General features: G+C 46.7%; 1 protein-coding gene across 1 annotated transcript; it reads left to right on the forward strand.

Moving 5' to 3' along the window:
- The first annotated feature begins 936 nt into the window (after positions 1-936).
- Positions 937-16,837, forward strand: LOC128831418 (prolactin-releasing peptide receptor-like). Its single transcript, XM_054017784.1, has 3 exons — positions 937-1,024; positions 2,886-3,329; positions 14,733-16,837. Exons 2-3 carry the CDS (start codon positions 2,911-2,913, stop codon positions 15,364-15,366), a joined length of 1,053 nt encoding a protein of 350 aa, XP_053873759.1. The 5' UTR covers positions 937-1,024; positions 2,886-2,910; the 3' UTR covers positions 15,367-16,837.
- The last annotated feature ends 158 nt before the right edge of the window (positions 16,838-16,995 follow it).

Genomic DNA, 16,995 nt, shown 5'->3' on the forward strand with positions numbered 1-16,995 from the left:
TCCTTTCATCCACTGCTGAAATGTAGCCACCTCTTGGGTGGAACATGATAGCTGGATTTAACACTCTGACTCTTGCAAAAAGCGCATGCCAGTGAGATTAAACATCAGTTGTACTTATTTTATCGGCTGGTATTGGACTGATGAGGGCTTTGAACTATGCCACCAAAGGTTACGATACCGTCTAGAAACAGGGGTTGTCTCTTAGCTGCACTTTCAACCTTTGACTTTCCACCTGGAGCTTGTTCAGCACTTCACTGTTCTTTCATAAATATCACAGAGAAGCAGTGCTTAATTTATAATGACAGAGGTCCAGGCCTCAAGCAATCAGGTGCTGGGGCTCAAGTAATTTTTACTTTCAAAACTGACGTGGCAAGCCCAGAGATGCTGGGGCTACGAACTGCCAAGCCCAGAGGTTCTGGGGCTACGAACTGCCAAGCCCAGAGATGCTGGGGCTACGAACTGCCAAGCCCAGAGATGCTGGGGCTACGAACTGCCAAGCCCAGAGGTTCTGGGCCTACGAACTGCCAAGCCCAGAGATGCTGGGGCTACGAACTGCCAAGCCCAGAGGTTCTGGGGCTACGAACTGCCAAGCCTCAAGGTACTGGGGCTCAGCCCTGGTGAGCCCTAGCACAAATTAAGGACTGTAGAGAAGGGCCATTGAGATGTAAGCAAAAAGGGCCTTTGACATCTCTGGGCTGAGGGCTCCAGCCTGGAATTTTCTCCTCCTCCGGCTTCAAAGAAGTTACTGTTAATTTGACAGTTGTGCCAGAAGAGAATCAAGCTTGCTATCCTCATTGCGGTTACAGGAAGGAGCAGAGAGAGGCAGCAGCCAGTGGGGGGAGTGAGAGGGTTGGAAGCATGGATCTCCGTAAGTTCAGCACACAGCTATGAGCATAGTTGGAATACAGAGCCTCAAAGGATCAGAGAGCAGTCTGAATTCTCTTCCTCTCTCTGACACACAAACTCCTCCTGGAATTAACACAGTTCCTGAGTGCCTTTCCACCCTGACTTTCCTCTGCACCAGGTCAGTAGAGAATGCAATAGTTCTGTTGTTTGCACTTACAGATGGAATATTCAGCCCAAATGGAGAAGCAGATTTTTCTTTTTCTTTTAAATGTACTGTATGCATAACCAACTAGTGAGCAAGAAATGTACCTACGCGGTTGGAATGGTTCTGTAGTTAGATGCTACTGCATTGTAGAAGTTACTTAATTCCTGACCACTGGTGTCTCATTGTAAAAATGCCCTTAGCGCACTGAAAGTGTAGACAGCTGAGATGGAATTATTTTGCTGTTTAGTATAACATTTCAGAAGAAGCAAGGACTCCTATACAAAATAACGTACAGGAGGATTTTACATTCATCGTGTTGTTGAGACAGCTAGCTTCTTTCTACAGTTCACATTTGGAAGCTCATTTGGGAGCAGAATGGAAAGGTTTGAGTGATATAAAATGTATTACTTTGCTTTGATTCCACAGAAATAATACTTTGAAATTGCCTTTAATAATATATTGTTTATTTTGAAAGCATCTTCCATATGAACAGTGTCTCAAAATGCTCCCTGTATGGAAAAGTTCTATACAGTTGAATAAGGATAAAACCAACGGGGCTCAATAAAAATTAATCTAAAAATATAGATTTAACAGAGTCTGCTAAGCTTTCTATAGGTTTTTTGACCCACCCTATAGAATTCGAGAGCAGGGATAGAATTATTTATTCAGTCCTGTAAGATGTTTTCTAAATATCTATAGAAAGTGTGTGATTTTTGTTCTATTAAATTAGATAAGACTTTGCCATAGGAGTTTACAGAACTGACAAAGACAGAAATGAAGGGGTTCAGGAAAGGAGAAAAGGGCTACTTTACTAAAAAGCTCACTAACCCTCTTCCATAGACGAATGGGAGATTAGGCACTAGAATAATGTTTTTCAGGTCAGACTGAAAAATAATTTGAGCGGCAACTCACAATGCTTTGTGGGAAAATATATATTTTAAGAACATAATAAAACCTGCTGGATGTGGAATGCACCTGTGTGTACTCATTCTGAATAACAGCAGGAATCCGTTCATTATCTCCTACTTATGGGGAAATGAGTTGTATACGCTCTTGAATGATGTACAGCAGAAGTTCTCATGGCATCAACTTCACCAGCATGAGTGCTCTGTCCTTGTGGTTGTGACTGGCCAGCCAAAACTCCCTGACAGACAAGGATAAGAAGGGACATGAATGGTGGGGGAGACTTGGAGGGATTTGTATTCCAAGACTGAATCTAATTCTATGTCCACCGATTTCTGTCTTTCTTTCAAATCCTAAATTTGGGGTCTGGCCCTCTCTTCTTGGAATTGTCCCCTTTATCAGCGGAGAGCTGTTTATCTGAATCCCTCCTCTTCTAAACCCCCATTTTCCCATCTTTTTTTCCCAGGAATCTGTAGAACAAAACCCTTCCCAGACCTTCCAGTCAAGCCAGGAAAATTAAACAGGGGGAAATATTCTGAGGAAGTTTGAGACAAAGAAGTCAGATTATGAGGAGGCTAAAGGGACAGGACTGAGGGGAACTGACATTTCAATTCAACTCTCAGGCTGTGACCCGTGAATTACAGAACAGAGAGGAGTATCAGCACATAGACAGTCATAAATAACTGTTCACACAGGGATACTCAAACATAGATGGAACTGAGAGACTGAATTAGGTTAACAGGTCACATTTTACCTCTCAGGGATTGTTTCCTGCTCCAACCAAAAGAGATGCCCACAGAAAGATTCAATGGCAATTAAATGGTGCATACACGGGTTGCTAACTGTGTCCATGAAGTGCAAATGAATGGAGTCATGGTTATGACCCTGTAATTAAGGTCACTAATGCTGACCCCTTCTGCTCTTGTCTAAGCTTGAATCTCAGTTGACTTTGACTCATGGAACCAATTGGGAATTGGGACAGGCTCCCGACCAATGACAGCATCAACGAGATCATCCTCAAGAACAGCTCCAATTCCAGCTCTCAGTTTACGGGAGTCCAGTTGATCCAGTCCTTCAAGCCCCTCATCATCCCCTGCTACACCTTGGTGGTGCTGATCGGCATCTTCGGCAACTATCTTCTCCTCTACGTCATCTGTAGGACCAAAAAGATGCACAATGTCACCAACTTCTTCATCGGGAACTTGGCTTTCTCAGATATGCTGATGTGTGCAACGTGTGTTCCTTTTACCCTGGCCTACGCCTTCAACCCACAGGGCTGGATCTTCGGGAAGTTCTTGTGTTACTTCGTGTTCCTGATGCAGCCTATGACAGTCTATGTGTCCGTCTTCACCCTCACAGCTATTGCTGTAGACAGGTAACTGTAGTTCCTAGGTTTCAGAGGGGTAGCCGTGTTAAGTCTGTATAGGCAAAAACAACAAGGAGGCCTTGTGGCACCTTAGAGACTAACACATTTATTTTATGCCCAAATAAAGTTGTTAGTCTCTAAGGTGTCACAAGGACTCCTCATGGTTTTTGTAGTTCCTAGCCTTTGGAAATAATTATTTTCCTTTTTTTTTCACGTGGGCGAGGGAGTTATTTAGTAATTTTTTGGCCTCAAAATAGCAAAATCTTTTCATGAAATATCACTAAGAAATCTTTGCAATTTCACTGCAGCCCATCTTGCAGCCGCAGAATTTAGCTTTTCATTAAACAAGTATTTGCCGAGTGCTGGCTTTTTATTGCATTGGAGCATGTGACGCTTTGCAGTTTTGCGTGATTCACTGTGAAAAATGAATTTCAGCAAAATGAAATTCCAAGTGTAAAAAATGTCCAGGTTTTTGCACAGAAAAAGGATCACTTTGGAGATGAGGGGGAACTGAAATTTTAATTATTTCAGTAATTAATCATAAATCTTATTACTTTCCCTTACATCATACTTTGCATCTTCAAATGTACAGATGTTAATATGATAACCCTTACAGCACCCTAACGAGGATAGTCATGATTTTACAGATTGGAGAAACTGAGGCACAGGGTGGTGAAGGGACTGATTGATTTTGTTTTATTAATGTATTTGAATGGTGTTTATCTAATGTGCCTATTGACACCTCTAGGATCTGTCACTGACTTGTGAGAGACTGTGGGCAAGTCAGAGGATCAGACTTTCAGTAGAGCTCAGGAACAGATTTGCAAACATTTAGCATCCACAGCTGGAGACAGATTTTTAAAAGAACCCTCAGCTCCCTCTGCAACACTTACGTCCAGGTACTAAAAGAGCTCAGCCCTCGGCATGTTGAGTAGAGCTATGCCAGGACAGGAATTCTGTTTCAAGAAGGATTCTGAGATGTCTAAATCTTAGCTCCGTTTCAAATCGGAAAAAAACTTGCAAATTTCAAAATGCTCTAGGAAGGAAAATTCCAGAAAAAAAAAGTTTCAGAGCAATCAAAATGTTTGGTGTCAATTTTGACTCTATTATTTTATGTTATAATATATAATACAAATAAAAAGAAATTCAAAGCAAAAAGTTGTTTCAAAAATGCAAAATCAAAATAGTTGGTTTTCATTGCCGGGATTTGTTCCCCCCAAACCAAATTTTGGTGCATACAACATGGTTTTGATTTTGAGAAAACTGCATTTTGTAAGGCAGTTCCACTGAAGTTCTTCCAACCAGCTGTAGTTCTCAGCTCTTTGGTAAGCCTGGCCACTTACAGGTGTCTAAGTGAGAACTGGGCTCTTCTGGAAATCTGATTCTAAATTGTTTTGTATAATGGGAATACACTATCCAGGGTGAGAGGCTTAGTGTTTGTAAAGCATTTGGGCATCCGTGAATGAGAGGTGCTAGAGACATTATTACAGACACAGCCGGGAGTTCCTGTGTCTCAGTCGGAATGAATATTAATTTCCCTCCCTCTTATTATTTTCCTCCATTTCCTTTGCTGCAGCTGTTTCCTACAGTTCTCGTGGTCAGTTCTGCTCACACATGTTAACTTGCAGCCCCATTGGCTCAGTATACCCCGCTGAGATCATTTAAAGGATCAATACATTCCTTCAGGGCCCCTCCTTGGCCTGACTCCAAGCTCTAGGGATCGAGGCTGGGAAGGGGGATTGAAAGTTGTGTAACACCAGGGCAACCAATGGGGAGCAACTCAGTAGTAGCCCCTGCATTCCCCTGTGTTCCGGGGCTGTGTTTCCCTGAAGAAGGCTGCAAAAAGGAGTAAGCTCCTTATTTTCTCCCCTCCACCGCCCAGGTGTGAAAAGGAGGGACCTACTTTTGCCCACAGGGATCTGGACCAGTACTGCGGGTTTCTTCTCCCACAAGATGGGATTAAAGGGTGCTCAGCACTGCATAGGATCAGGCCATTAGGGCCAGGACCGGCTTTAGCTTTTTTGCCACCCCAGGCAAAAAAAAAAAGGCGTCCGGACTGCCGAAGCAAAAAAAAGAAGAAAAAAATGGCAGCCGCAGGGAGCGCGTGGAGGGCAATCAAGGCGGCTCGCAGGGGGGTGAAGGGCAGCACCCGCCCGCTTCCTCCGCCCATGGGAAGCCAGGCACTGCAGCCCGCTCGCAGCTGGGAAAGAGGGGCTCCCCCCTCCAGCCTTGGGGTGCCTCTCCCAGCTGGGCAGGCTCTGAGGGGGCCGACACAGGTAGCGCTGGCTGGGGTCTGCGACCTCTGCGCGGGGCCCGCATTGCAGCGGGGCTCGGCACAGTGCAAACGGCGCTGGGATCAGTGGGGCCCGCCCCTCCGCTGTCCGTCTGGCTGCCGCAGAGCCCTCCCTCCCTCCGGTGCCTGCCGGGCCGCCGCAGAACCGTCCCTGCCACCACTGCTCACTGGGCCGCCGCAGAACCCTCTCTCCCTGCCTCCGCTGCCCGCCGGGCCGCCGCAGAACCCTTCCTCCTTCCCTCCCTGCCTCCGCTGCCTGCTGGGCCACCGCAGAACCCTCCCTCCCTGCCTCCGCTGCCCACCAGCCGCCACAGAACCCTCCCTCCCTCCCTCCGGTGCCCACCGGGCTGCCGCAGAACCCTCCCTCCTTCTGGTGCCCGGGGGCTGCAGGAGGTGCTGGCTCAGCCGCTCCTTTAAAGGCGGCTCGGCCGGGCCGGGCTCAGAGCAGCGCGGGAGGCGGAGGCCGGTGCAGGCGCCAGGGAGTGGTACGTCCCGGGGAGCCTGGTGGCACGATGAGCGGTGGGGATCGCTAGTTCCTGCCCGCCCCGGACCGGGGTCCATGCCCCTGCAGGGCTGGGCTGGCCGCCCCAAGATTGGCTGGAATGCCTCCCCTTACAATGTGCCGCCCCAGGCACGTGCTTTCTCATCTGGTGCCTGGAGCTGGCCCTGATTAGGGCCAGATTTTCAGCAGAGGTCACCACCTGTTTAGGCATCTAAAGGAAGTGGATGGGTTTTCCATTGAGAGCTATGGGAGCTGCTGGGCACTTTTGATAATCTGGCCCTTAATGTGTATAAACCAAATTCACAGGCCCTTCCTCAGTTTTTACTCCCACAGAAGTTAATGGGAGGCTTGCCTGTATGAGGACTGAGTAAGAACCTCAGGCTTCGGCCCTAGGTTGGGTCAGTTGTTTCTTGCTCTCTAATAGCTTGATCTTGAGAGGCATTGAGTAGCACAATCAAGCCCAGATGAAGCAAGCACCTGGAATTAGATTCCCATTGGTCACTTTCTTCTAACCCAGCTCAATTTCTTGAGGCTTCTCTTCATTTTCAAGTGCTTTTCTTTTGGTGCCTGTCAATTACCTCACTTACAATCCATGCTGTCTGGAGTCCCCTCAGGGCAAGATTAATAAACGTCAGCCATCCAGTTCTTCAGATGTTTTCTGCTCACTAAAGCAAATCAGCTCTCACTCCTGACAGTTCCCAGGCAGACTTCCCATGAGAATCTGCCACACCAAACGCAGTGCTAGCGGTCATTCAGCATCAAATCTAGCACTAGTGCACATCCAGGCCACCAAAGACTGAACATTTGAACAACTCAGAGCATCATCTCCTGCAGATGACAGCTTCTATTGCTCTGAATTCTAGTACATAACCCTAGAAACTAGAGTAGCCAATAGCCTAGTAGGTCCAGCTTCCGCTGCACGGTGCAGGATTGCTCCTTTTCGTAGTTAACTGTAGTAGGAGGGGCTTGGGTTTAAGTCATAGGACTGAGACTTAGGAGATCTGGCTGCAGTTCTGGCTCTGCTGCAATTCTGTGTGTCACCTGAGGCAAGTCACTTACTCTGCCTGTGCCTCGGTTTCCCCTCTGTAAAAGGAAGTAACAACACTTTGTTCCCCCAAAGGGACATCGTAAGACTGTTCATTAAGGTATGTGAGGTGGTGATGGGTGTCAAAGGAAAACCAATCCATATTTATATCACTGTAGATCTTCAGTAACTTCACTGCCATCAGAGGAGTGACACTAGTGTAAGTGAAAGGGCCCCCAGACTCGGTGTTACAGACTGACTGACAATGGAGTAGTGCCTCATGCCCACACTGGAAAAGAACAGGTCTGTGCTGCTGCAGTGAAAAGACCAACTGGAGAGAGTAACGTTGGGTATGTCTACACTGCAAATAAAGGTTATGGTCGTAACTTGCCTTAGCTAACTCAGGTTATAATAACAGTGAAGACACTGCAACTCGAGTTAGCAGCACAAGTTCAACCCTATAGGCCAGGGGTTGACAACCTTTCAGAAGCAGTGTGCCAAGTCTTCATTTATTCACTCTAATTTAAGGTTTCGTGTGCCAGTCATACATTTTAACATTTTTAGAAGGTCTCTTTCTATAAGTCTATAATATATAACTAAACTATTGTGTGTAAATTAAATAAGGTTTTTTAAGATGTTTAAGGAGTTTCATTCAAAATTAAATTAAAATGCAGAGTCCCCCAGACTGGTGGCCAGGACCCGGGCAGTGTGAGTGCCACTGAAAATCAGCTCGCACGCGTGCCATAGGTTGCCTACCCCTGCTATAGGCTTCCACTCGAGCTGCTAACCCAAGGTAAAAGCCGAGTTGCTGTGTCTTCACTGCTACTTCAGCTCACATTAGCTAACCCAAGTTAAGAACACGCCTTTTCTATGGCGTAGATTTACTCTTAAAGTGAGACAGTTAGGACCAGAGCCTCGGCTGCTGTAATCCATGTCGCTCCAGTGAAATCAGTGGAGTTAGGTCAATTTATACCAGCTGAGGATCTGGCCTGAGATTTTTACATTCACTGAATAATCTCTGGCATGTTTATTCAACTGTGTGTACGCGCAGGAGACTATACATATGTCCTCCTCTGTGTGTCTCATACGGTGCTGAGCACATTGTCTACACTACACAAACAGCAGTAATAACTGATCGTATCAACAAGGAGATTATAAAGCAGGCATCAGGGCAAATGGAAGTTAATCCTCCTCAGAGGGATGCAACAAGACTAGTCTCAGGAGAAAGCCAGGCAGTATCTCCATGCTTCCCCGTGATGTGTTCATTCACTATTTGCTAACCCGCTCTTTGCACAGCTCTCCAGTCCACTGCCTGGCAAATAGAGACTCATTCAGGAGAGAAGCTCAATCCTGACCCACTCCCCACACACCCAGCTCTGTCACTGCACCTCATTGCTGAGCTGAGCACCCGCTGCTTTTCCAGCACCAGGTTTCTGTTGAGCAGAAAATACCAGCTGTGCACTATAGCTATATGGGTACAACTAGGATCTAGGATGAGAAAGAAACAGCCCATTTTCCCTTGTGCCAGGACTGGGATTTGAACCATAATCTTTTGTTCTTTTCTGTTGTCTTTGGTTTGGGCTGTAGCAAGCTTCTGACCTGGTTGGGAGAAGAGCTTGTTATTGAGGGCATTGACATGAAGTCACTGCAGAGCCCACTACACATACATCAAACTCTGTATTACAAGGTGTCTTTTCCCTCAGTGCTGTTGCTTGCTGTAAAAGTGGGAAGTCTATGTGACAGTGCAGCTTATGGCATGATAGTGACATGATCAAACATCTCTACTGTGCCCAGACAAGACTTTGTAAATCCAGTACCAAGCTTCTTACTTTCTTGGAGCTGCTGCAAACACTGGGTGTGACAGATTGATCCAATGACAGAGCCTAGATCACTGCAAATAGCAATTCCATTTCCTTTCTCCTTCTGCACTTTGTATTGAAGTCCTGTGGCTTTGGCACTCATCAGGGCTGGAGAAATGCCATAGTACGGTGAAGATTAAACCAGTGTCATCACGCCAGAAGGTTCCAAATTGTGAAGCAAACACAACAGGAATATGCTACTCAATCTCCTTCTCTTTGTGTGAGGCATATTTGTGCCCCATGCTTCTTTCCCTATAGGCAGAAATCATAAAGAGTTCCCCATGCTTGCAACTTGTAGCCAGCTGTGTTGCAAAATAAGCTAATTTCACATCCCTTCACCTGACCAGGAGGGCTAAGCAGCCAGCATGGGACTGGAAATGTGTGTGTTTAGTTTGGGAGTGAACTTTCTATTGCTCTTGTTCCGATTTCAGTGCCACTAAATAATGATGTCCTTGACTGCTGGTTCTGTAGAGCACTAGGTATCATTTCTGCAAGTTCCAGGTTATTAATACCTTGCCATACGAATCTGCACCAGACAAATTGTTCTGACCCCCAAATGGCAGGCACGATCCCTTCCTAAACGGAGACAGACGTGGTATCTGGGTTGGCGCTTGTTTTTTTGGGCTTTGGAACATTGTGTTTCCATGGCGATATCACTTTTGTAGGGAAGGCTGCAGTCCCAGTGGGGAATGGAAAGAAATAGGCGGATTCCAAAACTAAGCCCCAGATACAAGGAGCATTTTTAATGCAAACATGACTCAGATGCTGGCAGAACAAAACAGGTGCAACAGAGGCAAAGCAGATTAGACGAACAAAGAGAAGATTTATGCTGGACTAGCAGGAAAGAACTTTCTGACAGTGAGATCTCTTAGGATGTAGGATGACCTGCCAAGGGGAGTGTTGGAAATCTGGTTACGTGAGACTTAAATATACTTGGGTAACTGTGCTGTTTGGTCTGATCCTGCATTTTCTGATGGGGGGGCTGGACTAGTTATGTCCCAGTAAGGCTTTCCCATCTTGAATTTCTGTAACTCTCTTTGCATTTAGGGTTGGGCTGTTCCTCCATGTTCAAGGAGAATCTAGACGAAAGGAGCTGCAGCATTCATAACCCCCTTTATAACTGCACACTTAGGGCTACATGTTCAGGGAGCCCTACTTTTAACTACTCCCTTTCCTTCCCTAAAGCAGCATTAGTGGGTGATTCTGTGGTACATTGCAAGGTACAGAAGGCACCACTAGCTTGGAATGGAAAATGTCATTACTGAAAATATCTCTCTGTTTCTGTCTGTCATCTTAGATGTTTCTCAAGCTCCCATCACCATAAGTCTTCTTGGCTGCATATTATTTATCAACATAAAGCCTGATTCACCACTCTCTTATACATGTTTCATGCCAGTGTCACTTCACTAACTCCAAATGAGTCATGCCAGGGTGAAGCTAATGGAGTGGAGTGGTGAATCAGGCTCATATTATTCAATCAAACCAGGCCTCTGTGTTAATTTTTCTCCATCCAGTCTTTGGAGTTCTGGCACCTTCCCAGGAATTACGAAACTGGTCAGTACCCTTAAATTCAAAGGTTTGGTTAGGAAATTATAGCAGATCAGAAGGATTTAGCTAGAACACTTAGCTGCCCTTTTCCAAGGGACTCTTTCAGATAGGATGACATTCTCCTGTGTGCAAAGAGGCAGCACACAGCCTATTCACCACCCCAGTTCCACATGAGTCCTCAAAATAAGTAGGACTTAGGTGGTGCAGGAATTTCTCACCCTTACATCCCTAAAGAGATATATACGTTCTGTGAGAAACGGTCATATCGCAGCCCAACAGCATCCAGAATGAAATGGCCTTAAAATATTTACTCTGTGAATGGGGCAAGTAACAGAACCTTCAAATTTTGTTTCAAAGTTTCACCTTTGCCAATGCAATGCAATGGTCAGGTAATGTTCAGTTCAAAGGTCCCATTTATACTAGAATTAAGGAATTCCCTTGCACCCCTGAGAAGGAAATCAGGAGTAAGGCTCTGATCCTGCAAAGACAGGCGTGTGCTTCATCTCAATGAGCTACTCGTGTGTAAAGTTAAGCGGGAGCACACATCTTTTATAAGCCTAGGTCCAGCCTGAATTTAGCTCTGTATATGGCTATCCCATTCATATGATAGCACAGATTGATCAGAATCCTGGTTTTGGGAGGTTCATGTCAGAGAAATCAGTTCAATTGCTATGCAAACTTCTTCTGCTGAAGGTTTGTTTAATTTCAGATGCTCCTTTCCAGTCCCTATTTTCCATTATAATCTTGAATGTTTTGTGCAATCTAATCATACAATACAAGTAAAGGGATAAGAAGGTCATAATAAAAATAGAGATAATTTGAATAATATCTAACTGGGGCATTTATTACTAGCTGGAATGTAGGCTGGGACACAGCTAGATAATTTCAACCAAAATTCTCTCTGGCCCCAGGGTGACCAAATGTCCCAATTTTATAGGGACAGTCCTGATATTTGGGCCTTTTTCTTATATAGGTGCCTATTCTCCTCTCTCCCCCACCCCGTCCTGATTTTTCACCCTTGCTATCTGGTCACCTTATCTGGCCCTGAAACAAGACACCACATAACCATGTGCTGAAATTTGAGCACGGGCTTAAGTCTCATTGACTTCAATAGGACTTAAGCACGTTTAAAGTTCAGCACATGCTTAAGGGCTATCCTGAATAGAGATGCTTTCCTTGCATCCGACGAAGTGGGCATTCACCCACGAAAGCTTATGCTCCAATACATCTGTTAGTCTTAAAGGTGCCACAGGGCTCTCTGTTGCTTTTTCCTGGATGTGAATGTCAATCAGTTACATAGGTTCAAACATCAAGGTAAAGAGAGAGGTACGGATACCTACATAGACAGACAGTCAGAGGGATGAGGGGGAGAGCTGAGTGTGAGTTAGTGCTGAAGGTAGAACACCCAGTATGTGAAAGGTGCTACATAAAACCACATTTTACTCACTTAAAATGGCTGGCAGGAGGCTTAGCTCTTACGAGTCTTTGATCATAAGAAATAGTGAGGAAATGAGTACAATGCACATAGTGAAGGAGGAGAAAAGAGATTAATTAGGTGATTTTTTTTGTTTTTAGTCTTTTTAAAAATGCTGCCTGAAGCTCCCAAGTATAATTCAGAGTAACTTCATACAAAGGGCTGCTTGGGAGGTTGATCAGGAGCCTTCTGATAGGCCGGGTGTTTCTGGAGACAACTGAAGGCACCCACTGTTTAACACAAGGCCTCAGGATGGGGAAAATAAAAGCCTCTATTATTTCATTCTTCCACGATAAAAGCTGTTCCTAGGGGTTAATTCTGTGCCTGTGTCTCTGCTGGGATAATTACAGCTCTTAGGGACTAGAGGCTTTTCTGCGCTGGAAGGGTATCATTTCCTGCAGATTTGGCACCTCACGTGAGGCCTTTTTGCTTAATTTAATGCAATAGAAATGTAATGTTAGTGAAATAAGAAAAAGCAGCCATTAAATGTTTGACTAACTCGAAAATGACAGCTTTGCAACTGAGGGGAAAACCTCTTTTGTAGCTTTTGTGCTCGGCCCTGGAATTTGCTGCTGCTGCTGCTGCTGAGCTGATGGCTGCTGATTCCCCTTGGTTATGTGGAGTTGTATCGATTAAGGACTACCGGAAGCTTTAGGGATTGTAACTAGTGGCACTAGTGTAGGACTAGAACAGAGCAAGGGCCCACTGAGTCTGATAGCTTGTCTCTGATGGTTGTCAGTGCTGGATGCGTCAGGAGATGTAGTTCTCCCCAACTGAGCAGTACTATATATATACATTATGGCCAGGAGCGCTGCCAGCTTTTCTGCCGCCCTAGGCGGCGGAACGTCCCGCCCCAAACTGCCGCCCCCCACAGAGGTGGCAGAAGGTCCCGCTGCCGAAATACCGCTGCGGTCGCCGCCCCCCAAATTGTAGTGCCCTAGGCGACTGCCTAGGTCGCCTAATGGGTTGCGCCAGCCCTGATTATGGCAGGAAATGGCTTTATTACACCATCAAGTGATCACTTTAGACCCTGAAACCTGGTTGATAGTCCTTGTAATTTTACCTTAGCTAGTGCAACTGGCAGATTCTGTTCTTACTGCACTCACTCTTTGCCTCAGTTATATACTGTGATGGTGAGTTCCAAAGGTTAACTACAGAATGTATGAACTACTCTCTCCTTTCATCAGTGTAGAAACTTGATGCTTTTTAAAATGTAATTTAATGTTTAACCTTCTAATTTCAGCAAGTGCCCTTTTGTTCTTGTATCCTGGGATGAGGTAAATAGGAGAAACCACCTGGGCATCTCTGTACCCTTTGATACCTGTATCCTATACTGTCTGGCCTTTCCTTTTCCTCTGTCATTCCTCCAACCCAGGTAATGTCGATGAAGCTGATCAAATATACAGTAGACATAACTTTGTGGTACAGCGCCCCAGGATTCATTAACAATGATGGGAGCTGTGCCTCTGAAACCATACACCGAAAGATAGTCCTCTGTAGTAGTCACCAGCAGATGAGATCTTTCCATCAGTGACTCCACAGTTCAGTAGGGGGCAGCGTTCTTTGTTCTCTTACAGAGTGGATTCCCTGTGCATTAATTGTGGGTGAAGCACCGTCCTGTGCAGAGGAGCCAGCACAAGCCCTAGGCACCCTGTGGCGCCCACTTGAGCCGTATCCGGAGGATTTCAGGGATGCATAGCACTAGCTGTCTGCTTGGAGAGGGGTTTAGCCCTCTGCGGAGAAACTTCAACCCCATCCTGACACTGAAACACCTGGACCGGGGCTTGGATGAAAATGAAGAGCACTTTGCCGCGCTCCGGCCGGGGGAGCGGGGACGCGGGACTTCCCGCGCTCCGGCCGGGGGAGCTGGGCCGGGGGATTTGCCGCGCTCAGGCTGGGGGATCGGGGCCGCGGGGCTTGCCACGCTCCGGCCGGGGTAGCGGGGCCGCGGGGCTTGCCACGCTCCGGCCGGGGGATCGGGGTCGCGGGGCTTGCTGCACTCCGGCCGGGGTTGCGGGGCCGCGAAGTTGCCGCGCTCTGGCCGGGGTTGCGGGGCTCCGGCTGGGGTAGCGGAGCTTACCGTGCTCCGGCTGGGCGAGGGGCCCTCTTAGGCGGGGGAATCGGCCTAAAGCCGGCCCTGAAGAGCAGTTATAGCTTTCAAAGGTGGGGCAGAGAGAGAGTGCAGTTAAAACAGCATCTCCACTGTTGTAAATACATGAACACAAGGACAGCAGCCGAACATGTGCAGTTAATGTAAAACGGTCTCTAGCGGCTAATTTAGGTAACCGTTACTCAGTATATATAATTGTGGAGGAGTCTCACCCTCTGGCAGCTCGGCAGGGGGCTGTGTAGCTGGTAGTGACCACTCTGTTCATGCAGTTGGTCACTGGCGCATTTGTTTACTGCTCCAGCTCCACCATCCTCTACCCATGGACCCAAACGCTAGTTTCAATGTCTGTCAGGTTCAGCGCAAACAATAAGTTCTTCAAAAAGCAATGTGAGCTCAGCTTGACTCCTCCCCCAGCTCAGTCAGGAGGACCCCTCATGACCCCTCAGGGTGAGATGCTTCCTATACATGCTGAGGCCTTATTTGAGTCTTGATACACGCACACACGCCAGGAGCACGCCCTGACTGGTGAGATACATGAGCTACAGGGATAACGCCATTTAAGAGAAAGCACCCACACTCATTCCCTCTCCCTCTCTTTCCAGGTACTATGCCACGGTGCACCCGCTGAAGAAGCGCATCTCAGTCACCACCTGTGTGTATGTGGTGGGTGGAATCTGGTTGCTGTCCTGTGCACTGGTGGCCCCTGCCATCGCCCACACGTATCACGTGGAGTTCCAGAAGGAGGGCTTTGCCATCTGCGAGGAGTTCTGGATGGAGGAGGAGAAGGAGCGCCTGGCCTATGCCTATAGCACCCTGATCATCACCTACATCCTGCCCCTCTCAGCTGTCTCCCTCTCGTACATCTGTATCACAGTCAAGCTGAAGAACCGTGTGGTGCCCGGTCACCCAACACAAAACCAGGCAGAGTTCGACCGGGTGAGGAAGAGGAAGATCTTCCGTCTCATCGTGCTGGTGGTGGCTGCTTTTGGGATCTGCTGGCTCCCCATCCACGTCTTCAACATAATTCGTGACATAGACATCAATCTCATCAACAAGCACTACTTCCTGCTCATCCAGCTGCTCTGCCACTGGTTCGCCATGAGCTCCTCCTGCTGCAACCCCTTCCTCTACGCCTGGTTGCATGACCGCTTCCGCAGTGAGCTGAAGAAGATGTTCACCTTCAAGCAGAAAATCATCCCCACTAACAACTGCGTAGCTGTGAGTGTGATGCTCTGAGGCCCGGAACCTGGATTCTCTGCTTTCTGACGGTCTCGCATTCCTCTCACCTTTTGCATCCCAAACTGATACACACAAGAATCAGCTCCTCGCAGGTGGAAGGCTATGACTATTTAAGTGTTTAACAGCAGCCAATCACATTGCACCAGAGTTCCGGGACGTGAAGTGAATGATGCTGTATTGCAATGGGAGTTTGGGATTTTAAATTACAGAAGTAGAATGTTCCCTAGCTCTTGCAAAAAGTGCCACCCGGTCTTTAATGTGTGCAAATCATGGGATCCTCAGATTTCTGCCTCATGTGCTCCAGCAGTATCATGTCCTTTAGAACGTGATGAAGCTCAGTACTCACTCAGAGGAAAGAGCACAGGGTATCTCCCACATCTGCATGGTCCCCAGATGTCACCCATCCAAGAACTGAACTTTAAGAAGCAGAAGTGCTTTTTAACCCAAAGCACGATCAGTCTGGGGAACGCACCATCACAAGGGATCTTTGAGGTACAGAACATAGGAGATTTCAGAATAAGGATACCCACAACACTAGACAGGACCAAAATATCAAAGGGATACACACCGTCATGCGTAAGCCAAGCACTAACTGCAGAGGGTCAGGAAGACATTTTCCCAGGGGGACTGTACTACATAACTGTCCATTGTGGGGGTTTACACTTTCCTCAGAAGCGTCTAGTATTGTCCACTGTGGCAGACAAGATTGTGGACTAGCTGGATCTCAGGTCTGGTCCAGTCTGGCAGTTCCTATGTTTGTACAGCCTGCTTGCCTTGTTGGATATGACACTATCACAGCACAAAGCAGCATGACTTCAGGGCAATAGCCTGGGGAAAAGTGGATTTGTGTCTAATGGTGATGGGAGGGTGGGTATATGTGAACAAATACTGCACCATATTCAGCCCTTCATATATGGGTGCACAACCCCCACCTCTCCCGATTGAGTTAAATAGGAACTGCTCCTCCATTCAGCGGGCGTGAAAGGCTGACTTATTGTGCATAGTTTTCTTTCTTTCTTTCTTTCTCTCTTTCTTTTTATTATTTTATTTTTTATTTTTAACAGAAGAATGATTTGTTTGGCCATGGGAGGGGCTGCTTAAGTCAAACAGAAGCTTGGGACAGTGAAGTATATGCACCAGTGTTTGGGGTTGCAATGTAACCTTGTCAAAGCATTCCTGTGTCTAATACAAAACTCTTTCTTTCTTTCTTGCATATCTCAGAATGAGGTTTGTTGTAATAGTACAAAAAATATAAAGGAATAACTTCAAGATTCCTCTCTCAAATGCTGAGCTTAGAGGCGATTTTCTTTTCCAAAGTGCAGATGCTGCAGCCCTGATGCCTGCTGGGAAAAGAACTGCAGTGAGTGAGATCCTAGTGACGTGTAACTGACATGATTCTAATGATTTCATCCCTCACCTGCTGTTCGCTGAGCGATGTGTTTGATGCCTAATAAAGCAGTACCAGAGACTTGAGATTCTTTTTTCTCATGATGACTCCATCAAAGAGAGGTCTGTTTTCATCCAGACATCAGTGGATCTGGATATGGGAGGAAGGGGAGGATGTTTCCCAATGGCTATAGAACAGGACTAACAGTCAGGACTCCTGGGTTCTGTTCCCAGCTTTGC

The sequence above is a fragment of the Malaclemys terrapin genome, chromosome 2 (assembly GCF_027887155.1).
Source record: "Malaclemys terrapin pileata isolate rMalTer1 chromosome 2, rMalTer1.hap1, whole genome shotgun sequence".
Classification (NCBI taxonomy): domain Eukaryota; kingdom Metazoa; phylum Chordata; order Testudines; family Emydidae; genus Malaclemys; species Malaclemys terrapin.